A 15618-nucleotide genomic window follows, 5' to 3' on the forward strand; every position below is an offset into this window, starting at 1 on the left:
TAGAAGATGTTAGGAATAAAAAGGAAGAAGAATTTCTTGGCTGGGACATTCAATGTTTTGTTAAAAGAAAAGTGGGGGGGGCAGAGTGTGGGAAGCATTATAATCTTGGGAAAGTGTTGGCTTACTGTGAAATACTGTATCCCAGAAACAGTGTGGAAAGTTAAAAAATTTCATTAGTTTATCATATTGTTGTTTTTCTCATGGACGTGCCTTGGATTTCTGAGGTGACCAAACTGAGTAGATCTAGTTGCTTTCCGTAGAATATGTTTTATTTAGGCTTTTTGAGCAGAAGAGCAGTTGTGTGATGCAGAGCTGTAACCACGTGGCTCTGTAGGCCACTCGTTTGTGATAAACACTTCATGTGCCATCTTCACGTGGCATATTCACTTCCCATATGGGTCCTCCTCAATCCACCCAGATTTTTGTGCAAGGGATACTCATTACTGATGCTCTGGTCATGTACCTTTCCACCTCACAACTCTTCCCTTCCCAATCCTTTCTTTGGCTTCCTTTTATCTTCTGCCTCTCTTCCTCTCTGAGGACTGCGGCAGTATTGCAAATCCTGACGTGTATTTTTTTTTGATACATAAAACTGTCCTTTCTCACATGTGCTTCGTGTTTTCTGCCTGTCATCTCATTTGCACACAAGTACAGTCAGCTGTAATTGCTTAACAAAAATATATGTGCTAATACAAAGCTAGGAGGAAAGTGCTTACATTGCTGAAGTTGTTAGCTAAGAAAACCTTTAAACAAGTTGCAGAAGATAGTGGTTTACTGCAGAATTTGCTGAAGTAACTAAACCTTTTAAAAATACTAAGGACTGATGAACTTATTAAACTTTGTAGTATGCTTTTATGAAGTAACATGATTGTTACTTCATAATAGCAGGCACTTCTGCAACAAAAGGAGAAGGGTAATGAAGGAGATATGTAGATACACTTTGCCCTAATTATCTTTTATATCTCTATCTGATATTTCAGTGCTCTCGCCTTCTTGAATCAGACTTTTGAATTGTGTACATTAGTTCTGTTGTTTCATGTCTTTCCAGCAAAAAGCATTCTGATAACAATTTTTTTTGTAATGATTTGTTAGCAAGATTAGACATCTGTTAAAAATATTAAGAGATCAGAGGCCAAACACATTATTTTCTTTGAAAACTGCAATGAACGTTTGCCAGTATATGTAAAAACTTCTTGTTCAACCTTCTATCATTTTTAGAGCAACCTTCAATCATTTTAGAATATTTGATTTAGTATTACAATTCAGGGTTATATTCCTTTGCAGAATAATATATGGAGGGCAAGCTTGCAAGCTCAAAGTTAGGAAAACAATCTTTTTACTGATGAACTGAGCAAATTTATTTTTAAAGACAAACAGAATTGCTGATGCAATCTTACTATCCCTTTCACACAAGTCTTGTTTTACATGAAATCCTAAAGCATCAAAGCTGGATAGAGTTGGGCTAAATTAATTCTGTTGTTTTTGTTTTTGTGATTAAGGGGGTACATAAGGTCAATCTTTGATATTTATATGTTGCTGTTTTCCGTTTTCTGTAGGACAGTTGAAAAAGGGTAAGAACCTGTTGAAGTACAGGTACTTCATTGAGACTGCTCCACAGTGGGTGACAGAGTCATAAAGTCATTTAGGTTAGAAAAGACCTTAGGTTCTTCAAGTTCCACCATTAGCCTTAACTCTGCCGAGTCCACCACCGTGTCCCTAAGGGCCACATCTACATGTCTTTTAAATACCTCTAGGGGTGGTGACTCAGCCACTTCCCTGGGCATCCTCTTCCAATGCTTGATCACCCTTTCAGTGAAGAATTTTTTCCTAATTTTCAATCTAAACCTTCCCTGACACAACTTTGGGCCAATTTAAGGTGAATTGCTTAATTCCTGAAAGAGACAGTTTAGGTTTTATTAATGGATTCATAAATTCATGCTGAATAAAATCATTATCTTTGACCCTAGGAAAATAGCAAAATTTCTGAACTGGTATGTAATTTGCTTATCCATAGATGTTTGGGTTTTTACTTAATTAAACATAAAAGAAAAGGCATTAGTTGGACCCCAGGTCTTTTCTGTATTTTAATTTGTATCCAACACAAAACAAAAGAAAATATTTCAGATTGATTAAGGATGAAGTTAAAGGAAAATATCCTACAGCCTCACATTAAGTTGGACAGCAGAGTGAAAAAAATCATATTTTAATATATGTATGTCAATGTGACATTGCCTGGAAGGGATGAGAATGTTGTGGAGCCCAAATGAAGTTCTTCCAATTCATTTGAACTAGCTTAATATCATAATGTAATATTTCTGGCATTTTTTAAAGTGTGATTATTAACCATTTATGATGTTTTTGCAAGTGTCCATGGTATTTCTTAGACAGAAAATATATAATTTTAATTGCTTTTTAATGTTTAACAAATACTATTTGGAGAAAATCTATTTTCTGGTAGCCAATTTACACTTTATCCTTTGTGTGTTACAACACATTGGAAGATTTTATGTAATTGGATGCATAAAGTATAATTTTTATTATTTATGAACACTCCCACCAAAGACATACAGTTGTAAACGGCAGTCTGTTCATAGACTTACTCCAGGGTATGCAAAATTGGTTAAAAGTGACAGTAATTTCAAAACAATTACTAAGACTAAACGTAAGCTATTATATTCTATCTCCAAAATACTGTAAGAAGCATGTACTTGATATTTGAAGTCCTTGCTTGTTTGATGAAGAGTCATTTGTGGAGGGAATGCCTCATGTGACTCCTCTCAATACTTGACTAAATCTGCACATCAAAATAAGATTGCAGTAGTTATTAATGTCATCACATGAATATTCTTTAGCTTTAGAACCAAATTTAGAGCAAATATTCTAAACAATAAACAGCATTAGCTGCTTTATTAGTTTCGTTCTTTTACTTGCAAAATAGCCCATAAAAAAGAGCCCTAGTAAGGTGCGTGTCAAAAATTAGAAGATTCAGTAACTGAGTATTCCTGTGCAAGCCCAATTCAGCCTGTGTGACTGCATTTTGTGATCACATCCTCCCTTCATATTCTGTAGAACTGTGTCTCTTTTAATGCATAGTTTGGATAGAAATCACTGAGCAGCTGCTCAGTGTTTTGTCCTCTTACTGTTTAGGGTGGCGTTATAGGGCTGACTTTCTGCATGCTGTTCAAAACCCCCTCTGAAAATACACTATTTTTCTGTTTTGCTCATCACTGCAATAAATAAAGGACTTTAAGGTCACTAATTTGTCACCTTCTCCTCTGTGTGTGTTGAACCTTATCTTGCAGACAGGAAGATGAGATACAGTTGTACTGGCAACCTCTAAGTCTTGAATGCTTAATTGTACAGCTATATGAATTAGTTTTTGGTTATGAAAAGAGGGTAAGTGAGGAGCATAGTTACCTAGGTGTAAGGAATCAACCTGTCACAAATTCCTTTATCTCTCTTTCTTTCTTTTCCCTTTTCTTCCATTTTCCCTTCTTCTGTATGAAAGATTTCTTGGTATCTTAGCTGAGACCTTTGTTTTTGGTTGGGAAGTAGGCAAGTTTGATTTTACAAGAGTGTTAAGATTTAATTTGAGGTTCCTCTCTTTTTAATAGAATTTTTAGGTATTTTACCAAATAATGACTTAATGAATAAGAATAAAATGTTAACCTGAAAGCAGTTTCAACCTTTCTCTAGAATTATCAGCAAAATAGAAATAATTAAAATAATTCCCAATAATTCCCAATCATTCCCAAACTAGAATTTTATTGCAGCTAAATGGAACACAAATTTAAAAATATCTGAACTTTGTTCTATTATGTAAGCCATTAAGTTTGTCAGGGATTAAATTTGGGAAAAGTAAGTTCCTCCAGTCCTTCTTTAAAGTCCTTTGGAAAGTATGTATATTGTATTTTGGTAGTTTTTGTAACTACAGGCCTTCTTAGGGGAGTGTTGAGAACTGTCTTCAAATGTACTTTTATCTTAACCAGGCATAACTACTTTTTATTCAGTGCTGGTGGGAGCACTAAGTGTGTACTGTATAATTAAACCTATGAAAAAGTTAAATTTTGCATTCAAGGCCTTATTATGAGAGCCTATTCTGAAACATGCGTGATGTTTTTAAAAGACTGTTGAAATTTAGCTTCTAAAAATGCAGGGGTTTCTGTTTAAATTTAGGAATAGCATCAGAGTACACAAAATGCTATAAAATATTTGTCCCACTTTGAAACATTTTGTTTGTAATGTCTATTTTGTAATGTTTTGTTTGTTTGACAAACAGGTACATACGAAGTTCCACTGCAGGCAAGCCCATGCTTCAGGCACTGACACTTCATGCTTGACGTTTTCCTATGATGGGACTGTCCTTGCCAGCCGAGGAGGTAGGTGGTTGAAAGAACCCTATGATATGTTGAATGTAAGACAGTTTTAACTTTGGTAAGTTGAAATTGTTCATTAAACAAACCATATAAATTGAATCATTGTTAAATGTAATTGCTTATGATGGAGATAAGGTAGTGAAATGAGACACTAGTGATTCAAACCTGAAGTATTTCACAATTTACTGCTTTTATTTGATATACCATACAATACTCTGTTCCTGAATGTGCATTTTACAGCATTTAAGAAATATTTTAAGAGAACTATGCTGATTATATTACGCAGTTCCTGATCTGTCTTCTTGTCTAGCATTAATAATACACCAAAAGGAAATTAATAGCTGAATTATAAATAAAACAAGTCCAGTTTTATTGCTTAGCTGTTTCTGGGAAGATTACTGCCTCTCGATAACTGTCTCTCTGTTCTGGATTATTAATTCCTCATACAGCTTTCTTAGGCAGTGTCCTTTTCTGTCCTAATTGGAATTTTTATCTAATCTATATTAGAAACATCAAAAGTTTGTGACTGGAATTGACTGACCAAGATGTACTTGAATGGCAGAAAAATCTGAAATATCCACAGGACTGGGAAAAAGGTCTTGTGTTCTAAACTTCAGATGAATTTTTTATAAATGGGTCTTGGATAACAGAACAAGTCTTGAGAAGGCAAAGATGTATTTGAGGAATCATTCACTTCATTATTGGGATAGGACGTTGTCTGTTGAAGACAACAATGTTTCATGCAGAGATTTGTCTACCCAGTATTTTGCAGGCAGGTGCAAGCATACCATCCAAGCTGTCTGGATGGAAACCAGCTGTAACCAGAAGCTCTGTGTATGCATTAGCATTGCCCCAAGGCCAAATAAACAGGCCTAGGGAGAGGCAGTATGCATTAATGTCGGCTGACATTGTGCCTAACATATGCATAGGACATCTGGTCAGTATGGGACGTAGACAGAATGAGATTACATATACAAAGTACCAGGATAGAGGTATTCATCGATGGCAAAACCTGTGAAGCAGGGGATGTGATTCCTAGCCAAGGGCTGTATCTTGCGATGGCTTTGTGTCCTCCCTGTCCCCCTGTCCCTGATGGGTAGAGTGGCACAAGTGCATATGGGTACAGTGAAATGCAACTGCTATTGATGCTGCCTCACTGACTCTTTATCTTGCCGCATTTCAAAGATTCCAAACATTATGTTTCCCAGAAAACATCTTTCAGAGTAAGCTGATGGTAGTCTTGTCCTTGATGACCCTAGGCTTACCGACACTAATGGCACTTGGATTGTTTCCTAATTGTGGTTCAGGCTCCTGAATCCAGAGCTCTACTGCCACTTTGCCCATCATGAATGGGTTCTAAGTGGTTGAGGTAAAAGCTCTCAACTTTGCTTGTCCTTACTGAACCAGACTCTTACTGTGTGTGAACTTTCTCCTACTGGGAAAGCAGGTGAACTGTGTGTCTTTTGTTCTGCACTAAGTAAAACACTGCTTCTGTCTGCTAGTGGTGTTGTCCTCAAAAAATTCACATAGAGTATGAGATTTAAGGATAAACCTCAGTGTGCTTTTAAATATAAGAGCAAACAAGGTTAATACTTATGTGAGAAGTATTCACTAGTGGTTGAAACATCCATTTATGTAAATTCTCTTCTGTTTCACATTTATGAATGTTGATCACATAAAATGACCTTTGCTTATTTTTATTGCATGTGGCACTTTTGGTTGCCTGCTCTTCCTCATCTGTCTCCAGTTTTTGTGTCATGTTAAACAGACTTTCATTTACTTATGTTTTATCTATCACACTCTGCTCTAAGCTGTATAAAATGCTGATTGATTGTTTGCAGAATGTAAGACTGCAGAGAAATTTGGCCACTCAGTGTGGATAAAAGTGCTACCTTTGTCTAGCATATTCAAAAAAAAAAGAAAAAGCTCTGTGTGCACTGTGCTAGGGAATAAGGAGGATTCATACCTTATTTTGACTTGTTTGGTTAGGGCTCTAATATGAGTATTGCTTTGGATCTGTACCAAGGAAAGCAGATGTGGATTTAGCATTCATAGATTAACACACCTGCCAAGTGCTGAGGATCAAAGAGAGGGATAGTTGTTTGGGGCATGGGAACTTTCATTGAAAGCCTGATGGGCTTTCCTGCATCTGATGTAGATTCTGTGTTGGATATGAGAGAGCTGAGGCATGGCTCAGCTGCAGGCACAAGGGAAAAGGAAAACCTAAGGAGCTGCTTATGAAAGTTTCCAGTCTTATTCTTGTTGGGTATTAGGTAGTAACTTGACAGAAACTTAAGAAAGTGATATTTTTGCATGCTTGAAACCATGAACAATCATGTTTAGAGAACATTTTCTTTGTTTAACAGGGAAAAAGATAAGCAGTAGGACTGGACTTGGGGACCTATTGTAAAAATATTGAATATAAAAAAACTTTTCTTGACTGCTGATATGTCTGGGAGTTAGTTTTTGTTGTAATATGAAACAATGACTTCCTTAATTCCGTGAATCTCATGACAGCTTTTAGTTTGGTGGTTCATCTGTTCTCTGTGTTACAGACACTGTGTGGACTCACTGTCATCTTAACCAGTAAATTTATATAGGGAAAATAAATTCAGTGCTGCTAGACCGACGCAAAAAATATTCACATCAAAGCCATCAGATAGCTTATGTAGATATATGCTTTCATCTGAGCTCAAAAAAAATGTTTTGGTGTTTCCTTTGGATATTTTTGTTTGGTTTTGGGTTTGTTTCTGGTTTGGATTTTTTTTTTTTTTTAATATTTAGTTGTATTTCTCTTTTTACAGCGTATTTGAGGAAAAATAAGATATTTCATTTTGCAGTTGGATTAAAAGGTAGAAACACCTTGAATACAGTTTCCTCAAGGATTACGCAGCAGCATGTATAGTGACTTTCTATTTTGTGTAGAGGAATAATATATTGCTCTTTATAGTAAATGCAGACATTAGCATTTTAAAAATCAAATGGGTTTGTCAAGTAATCTGAGCACTGTTCATTCCAACAATGCCAAAAATGCATTAATTAGCTTTAATATTTCAGTATTAACTATTTACAACACTTGGAGCTGAAATGGCTTTCTCAAAGTCTTCCAGTATCCTCCTCTTCCATATGTTTAGAGAAGATAGTGTACTTTAATTAATCTGACCAGGCTGGTATGGATGGAGGTGATGGTGAGAGCTGTTGCAAATATACGTGCAGATGCCTTGATTTGTGACTTCCGCCCCGAGACCTTTAGCTGTGGTCCCAATGTTTGATGCCTCCAAAGGTCATTCTTTAGTTGTTGCAGCTCCTCCAGTAGAACCAGTGCAGAATGCAGAAGCACATACCTTGTTCTGTAAGGTATGTGTAAGGTACCTCTCTCCACATAAGCCTTCACAGAAAGGCTCATACTTTATAAACATATTCTGGTGCCCTCTCACACATACCCCTTCTTGTTATGCTGTGTATTTCCTATTCTTTTTTAAATTCCCATTTCCTATGTTTCAGTGATCTCTGTGAACACCTGCTATCCTTGATTTGCTTTCAACGCAGGGCTCCCCCTTTTAGTGTTGCTGACTGTAAGCTTTTGAGTTTCTGGCAGTGCTTTTTTTTCTTTTGTGCCCATTCACATTCATGTGCTTGTCTTCCTACTCATCATTTTCTGAAAAGAGAACTAAAAATCAGATAAAATCTTTCTAGTATCAGTGCATTGGTCTTACTTTGACTAAAAGGCATTTGCTAAATGCCTATCTTGGCTCACGAAATACTGTTTTTCTAGGACCTAATTGTTACCTCTTGATAAATCCAATGCTCAATACCATTGGCATAATGGTGTCTGACCTGATTGTGTCAGACTTGAGCCCGTTTATTGGTATCCTTTTTATTAAAATGGCAAAAAATAGAGTTTGAAATGCTACTAAAAAGACTATAAAAGCTTTAAGTAATCCTGCTAGGCTTCAGACAAGTCTGCCATCAAGAAAAAAATACTGAATGATCTCAGTAGACTATTTTGAATGCTTCATACTGAACTGCACAACTTCTGTTTATATGTTTTTGTTTAAGGATAACTAGGTTTTTTTCACTTATAAAGTAATTAAAAACAGAACAGTAGTGCTACAGCTCTAGTAAAGAAGCCTCTTAGGCATCGATAGTAGAATGCTACTGGAAAAAATCCTTAGTATTGAGGAAAGTTAATACTCCGTTATCTTTGTGACAGTGATTTCAACTCTAAATGCAAATTAGATTCAGTAATCAATCACATTTGTGCACAGAAAATTTTCATTAGGAAAAGCAAATTAGGAACAGTGAATTTGGGCAAATTCTAAATTATGATAAGAGTTTCACAACATTAGCCAAGTATTTCTACTAGCATTTCTCCCTTTCCAAATACTTAATTATCTATTTCTGCACAGTTAAAGACAGTGTTGACTTGAAAACAACCACAACTTTGAGTCCTGCTAGAGTCTTCTAATGTTTTTAACCAGCCCATTAGTTCTTCTAGTTAGCAGAAGAGCTACAGCTACTACGTCTGACTGCATCTCTCCTGCTAAAGCCTAGGAGGACTACAGCTTGAAGATCATGTCAAGGCTCATTCCACTGGAAACAGAACAGCCTTGGCTGCTAGCTGTAGATCTGTCCCTATCCAGGGGATTTGCAAAATGGCCAAATGGTGTCCTTTGCATACGTTTATAAAGTGCTGCTACTTCAGATGTAACATCTCAGTAATAAGTGTTTTTTTGTTGGGGGGGAGGGAGAAGGGAGGGCTTATTTTACAAGACCAAAAGCTTTGAAATGCTTGGGATGGAGTCTACTGAGAAACAATAAGAAAACAGATATTCCCAAAATAGGGACTCAACATTTTTCTCTGTTGTCATTTTTTAGCTTCTACTCTGCTCTAGACATCATTTATTTAAGTTGTCCACTTTTTAAAAATATTTTGTAGTAAGGAGTTATCCTAGTCTTTAATATAAACATACATGATGTATGAGGCCACACATTACTGCTTTCCCTGTAAAGGGCACTGCTGGCCTTGATTTCTTTTGTTGCAGCATGTTACTTTTTTAAAAAACATTTTATTTCCAAGGCCTCCTTTGAGCTCTTGAGCTTAAAGTCTGTGAGTCCATAAAATACTTGTAGACAACCAAATTACTTCCCTGCAAGATTTGTGCTTTGGGAGGAAGCAGGTCTTGCCTCCTTTTCCTCCTAGGTTAGAAAGATTTTGTAACTTTTAGTCTAGAATCAATCTCTGGGTATTTTTAAAGATAATTGTTGTTTTAATGTCCTTCTTTTCACCCTTGAAAGTGCTGAGACACTAATGTCAAATGCTAGGAGATGTCTAGGTGCTTCAAAGCTCAAAGTCTGTAGCTTGTCGCACACTGGAAAGATGTATCTGAGAAGAATAATCAGCAGAGATGTAGATCCCTCTGAGAATAACTAACTAATCTCTTTTCTTCCCCCTGTTCTCACTTTGTTAACATGTCATAACTTTTCGAAAAGGGATAAACAGCCTAACTTTTACTGGCCTACAAGCACACCATGTTTATCAAACACAGATGAGAATTGCTATAAATGTCTTGCTGTAACCTCCATCTTAGCTTTTATGGCTAAAGGTCATGTGGTGAAAAGGTTTCATTAAAGCAAGTGTGGTTTCACTTGCTTCCCTTTACCCCGAGGATTTCTGACTGATGCCAGGGCCTCTTCACCATCCTGAGATAGCAGTTTGTTGCTGTTTGCCTGCTAAAGAAGGAGGAAGACTTCATGAGCTCTCCATCCTTCCTGATCGCTTTTTCAGGGCAGGTAGAAGCCAAACACATAAAACTTGTTTAGTTTTTGATCTATACCATTCATGGCAACATTTTAATTTCTTTTACTATATTGAAAGTTAAATTTGTTCCTAGTAGTAAAGCACCAATGCTCGCAAACACAGGATAAACTAGTGATTGGGGAACTTGATTCCACTGTGGACAGTGATTCTTAGTAGGAGGGATTACTCTGATGGAGTTAAGCCTATGAGAAGAAGTTTCTGATATACTAGAGTCTAGCACTTTGAACTTCTTATCCTTGTACTGTAATAGTCATTTAGGGACAAAAGTCTTCCAAACCATTCCCATTTAGAATGCTTCTATTCTATCATTCTGTTCTCTTTCTGTCTGAGTTAGAGGATGAAATTTTCTGACATGCCTAATTCTTGGCTTTAATTCTTTATTGCTAACCTTTGTCTCTTTTGTTTCATAGGAGATGATACCTTGAAGATATGGGATATTAGACAATTTAAAAAGCCTCTTAATTCAGCAGATGGACTGCCCAGCTTTTTTCCAATGTAAGTACTCTGATTTATTCCAGCTAGTAGAAATAGCAATATTTTTGCTGAATGGGGTTCTACTGGAGTTCTCAGTTGCCAGTAGGTGCAGAACTGTGCAGAAAGGACTGCACAGGGAGGACTGTGCAGTGTCAGTTCTTGGCTATTTTAGAGATTCACATTGCTTTAAAACCTCTTACCATTTTTGTGGTATTGCATAGCTAACTTTGCTTGTTTTATACCATTTTTCAGTCTGATATGTCTTATGTCTTATTAGATTAGCGACTTTTTTAGGAGGAGGCCCATTCGTTGCCTTATGTTTGTGTAATGAGATACAGGTGTGCACCTCATTCGTATTTAGTCTATGATTAATAAAAAAGAGCTGGATGAAAAAGTAGACATAACATGAAGGTACCTGGTATGAATTCAGGTTATGGTGTCAGAAGTGCTGATGGCTGTGCTCTTTGGTACTAAAATACTTTATTTAACCACATAGTGCTAAGTATTGCTTTTAATATTTTTGTTGGTATGACTTGCATTTCTATAGCTGTAACACAGCCAAATCCAACCCTCAGGACAGTTTATAATTTTTAAATAAGATCTTAAAAAGGCAAGCAATGGGCAGCTCAGTCTTGACTGCAATTTGTAACAGTGGAAAAGTAAATGACAAACATTTTTGGCCAATGTATAAACATACCACCTTGCATCACTGAAGAATGTATCATCAGCAAAAACAGATTTCATACGTTTTTTTATTTGATGATGATAACCAGATTTGAAAGTACTTTTTTTTTTGTTTGTTTCTCATATTGAAAAGCTTACAAGACTTTTGAGTGGAGAAGAATTTTGTTGGGAGGTGGATTTTTATTGAATCTGCCAGTTTTGCCCATCTTGTGCACAGCTGTAATAGCAATTGTAATAGATAACTATAACTGATAACTATAACAATAGATATCTGATAACTATAGTAATAGATGACAGCTGACAAAAGATTACTTTAAAGTCTTGTCTTGAAAGGATTAACAAATAGAAAGGATTGCTCTTAAGGAATGCAATTTATAGACAAGTTCTCTATATGTTAATTATATGTTTGTGATGTTTTCTTCAACAGGACAGATTGTTGTTTCAGCCCAGATGATAAAATACTTGTCACGGGCACCTCTGTTAAGAAAGGTGGTGGCAGTGGGAAGCTCTTTTTCTTTTATCGTGAAACATTCCAGAAGTTGTATGAGATAGAAGTTACAGATGCAGTATGTATTTTAGTTTTCTTTTGTCATCTATTCCAAATATGAAATGAAATCATATTCATATGCTTTTTTTCCTCTCATACAGGTAATTATCTACTAACACTCTTGTCATTTTCCTATTCCATGAGTAAGAGATAGGGCTAGACTAAACTAAATAGATGCTATTCTTGTTTCAGTTAAAAAAAAAAGAAATCCTAGGACAAGGTGTGTTAGCAATAGGACTTCCCTGCTTTGGTATTACCATTGTGTTTCTCAAGGATTTCTGTGAACCCTTCTAAATCTGTAAAGTGAGGCACAAATCCTAAAATACTTAGATGTTTTTGTTGTTTACTCTACCAGTTATCATGATGAAATGCCTTAATGTGACAAAACTCCTACTTGTCCCTGAAACTAGATTTGTGGTTACTATAGAATGTATTTCAATGAACTCTAGCTTGTGTAATTGCAACAATTTAATGATGAAAGGAAGGTATCATTGGGAATCTCTCCATAAAAAATACCATTCTCACCAGTAATATAAAACCCTAAAGTTGTCAATCTGTAATACAGAGGAGTCTGTGTATGGTTTGAACTATCTATTCCCTTGTACAGAAGGGAAAAGCTTAATACCATAGTTGAAAAGAGGTCCTTTCATTTGTATGATGTATACAAGAAAGCTTATAGATTATAAGGAACAGGAGTGGCAGAAATTAAAACAGAATTGCCGGTGATAAGTACGGCAACATATGCTTGCATTCCATTAGTTGTTGCAGTCTGTGAGATTAGCAACTTTGTCACTTTGTTTCAAGATATTGTTTTCTCTTGCACTTTTTTTAACCCAGCACAGTAGTCTTTCCTAGCACAGGAGGCCAAACCTCCTTGTGGTGGGGATCATTTATATAAAATCTACATTTGTATTTCCTTTTCTTTTCAAATCCTGTTTTCTCCTTTAGTTCATCCTGAAGCAAAATCTGGTTATGGATGGATTTGTTATACCTATAATTTCCGTGGCAGTAGTCTTGCAAATTAAAAATGCAGAATTCTTATCAAAGCAGAAAACATGGGTTTTTTTTGTGGAGGGGGAAAAAAAGTCTCTGTTTTTATTTTAAACATTAATCTAAATACAGGGGGGTTTATACACACACCATTGGAAGTTTTATTTAGTACTAAAGAATTTCTCCAAAAGTAGCATAAATTGGGTTTTGAATTTTTCTCCTATGGAACATACTGAACCTCAATTTAACATATGAGAATTTCTAGGGGATTTTTATTTTTTGATACAAGTTTTATAAGCAAGTTTTTATAACCTTTTTCTGAGAGAAAATGAGTGCCTCAGTATCTCCTCTGAAACTTCATGACTGAGAAAAGGATGAAGTGCAAGAAGTCGGCTTTTGTAGGAGATCTTCTGTCCTTGGGCACAGGCAACAAAATAATTTAATAATTCTATTCACAATGAATTTGAACTCCTTAGAGCTGAGTGTCTGGAGGTGTTCATGATGGCATCTCCTTTTAGTGATGGTGAAGTCAGCAACAGTGTATGGAAACTTCACTTGAGCATTAAGACTGCAAGAATGAGGACCTTTTCAGTGATAGATCCTGAATCTCCAAAAGAATTTAGTGAGAATAGTGAGAAATACTGGTCACCAATCTGCATGTTTTAATTTGATAACTTTATCTTCTAATTCTCAAAATTAGAGGGTCTGTTTACCTGCTGAGATAGGTAATGCTACAGGAGAGTCAAGTAAAGATTCTTTTTCCATCAGTTTTTCTAAGAATTGAGACATAAATTTTTATTCTTTGCTTCAAAATGCAGGAGAGACATGGAATTGAGACCCAACAGTAGGAAACTGTCAATAAACAACTTCACTGGGACCACTCACATAGTAAAATTTTAAGTATGTGTACAAATCTCAGCAGGTTCATAATTTTATGCTATAAATTTATATGGGTGCTGATATTTATATGGTACTTTTTAAGACTGTAGTAAATTACTTCAGTCTACAGAGGTTTAGTGCTGCTGGTTTTCTTCATTTGTGGTTATAAAATTTAAGGCTGTCATTCTTCTTCTTTGCATATAATGGAAATGAAAATAGTCAAAATAATAATGAAGAATTGAGACTTATAAATACTGCTCTTATCACATAATTTTCGGTGAGTCAGCACTAATAATATCTGTACAATCAGTCTGTCTAGCTTACAGATTAAATAGTACACATCTAAGAAAAACAAAATTAAGCATATCAACCTGAATCTAAAAGAAGAAAAATTAGTATAAGTGGTGTTACAAAATAGAAGCAGTATATTTTTTGAAGATCTTTCTACTGTTTGTATCTTTTGGCTTTTTCATTAGTGTTCATTTCTTGTTCTTCTCAAATTGCTGAGTTTGATGAAATATAAATGCAAAAAGGCATGCTAAAAGCAAACGAATTTTCAAGAAGCTGGCTTTTATGTTTTGTAAGCAGTAAACGCTGTTCGTTGGAAAGATCATTGGACTGTAAATTGGTAGATTAATATCTTTTGTGTAGTTTATCAAAGCATTTTTTCAGCAGTGCAGTAATTACTTGCTTTCTATGGAAACTATTTGCCTAGTTTTCATTTTTTCTTTATACTCTCAAAAATACAGATAGTATTTAGCATTAGTGTAATTAAAGATGAATGGATAATGTTATCTCAGACTTCAGTTTGTTTTCTGCAACTAAGTTACATGCTTCTTTACATTTTACATGTTATCTAGTGCCGAAATATATAGTTTTAATCTTTCTATTTTGGGTTTTTTTAGGTGTTGCAGAAATGAAGTTATGCTATGCTGATACATGTAGTAAAAAGCACAAATATACCAGAATCTCTCTCTCCAAAGAGCTTAATCTGCTCTCGTTCCTCATGAAAATAATTTCAATAATTTCAGTTGGATTTAGTCCGAATTGTTAAAGAAAAAAGACATATTTAGTAATTTATTTCAAGTATAAAATAAAAATAATAATACTTTCTGAAGGCATTTGTATACCAGTTTAGTGGTAGAATGTATATAAGGTATAGAATGTATATAATCAGAGTAACAGAAAATCTACTCTGAAGAGAAAACTTTTATTTGTTACTTTTTTAATTTCACAAGGATTTTTTTAAAAGGAAATGCCAGTAAGCTTAGAAAATTGAAAAACAGTATAGAGCAGTAAACATTATCTTAAACCTCCTTGGTAAATAGCCAGTGAAATTGGCCTGTGAGTGAACCTAGTGGGTAATGAGAAAATATTTAATGGGAATGTTTGACCAAAGCTGTGTCTGGCATTCCTTTCCATCATACCACACAAACCTTTTTTCACCTTTTCTTTCAAGTTTTCGTGGGAAAATCCATTACTGTTTCAGAGCTGCTGGAGTGAAACCTTGTGGTTTTACTAATGGACTAACAGTCTGATTAGCCTCTGCTGATGTGCCTGAGTACAGAATATTAATTTGATTTTCTTCCCTTGTATTAGTTTTTTTTTTTCTTAGCCATAATCCTGTGACTAAACAACTATGTTGTCATGTCAGTTACTGAATGCCATCCCACCTCATAGGCATTGGGACTTCTGTAGAATTCAAGCTTCTTAGATAAATAGCAATACTTCTTGAAGCAAAACTGAGGAAATGTCAGAAGAGGTGCAGACCATGGGCTCTGTCTCTGGCCAGTAGAAGGAGGAAGTGTGAATAGGGCAAACACAGAATGGTGCTTCTCTGACCATCT

The 15618-nt window shown here is 35.5% G+C and overlaps 1 protein-coding gene across 1 annotated transcript in view; it reads left to right on the forward strand.

Moving 5' to 3' along the window:
• Positions 1-15618, forward strand: part of WDR70 (WD repeat domain 70) — a 130266-nt gene that overhangs the window by 87732 nt on the left and 26916 nt on the right. The window contains exons 10-12 of the mRNA XM_018070513.1: positions 4280-4379; positions 10608-10692; positions 11783-11921. Of these exons, the coding sequence (XP_017926002.1) occupies positions 4280-4379; positions 10608-10692; positions 11783-11921 (324 nt within the window). The remainder of the gene's footprint in view (positions 1-4279; positions 4380-10607; positions 10693-11782; positions 11922-15618) is intronic.

The sequence above is a fragment of the Manacus vitellinus genome, unplaced genomic scaffold (assembly GCF_001715985.3).
Source record: "Manacus vitellinus isolate BGI_N305 unplaced genomic scaffold, ASM171598v3 scaffold_18_pilon, whole genome shotgun sequence".
In the NCBI taxonomy this organism is placed as follows: Eukaryota; Metazoa; Chordata; class Aves; order Passeriformes; family Pipridae; genus Manacus; species Manacus vitellinus.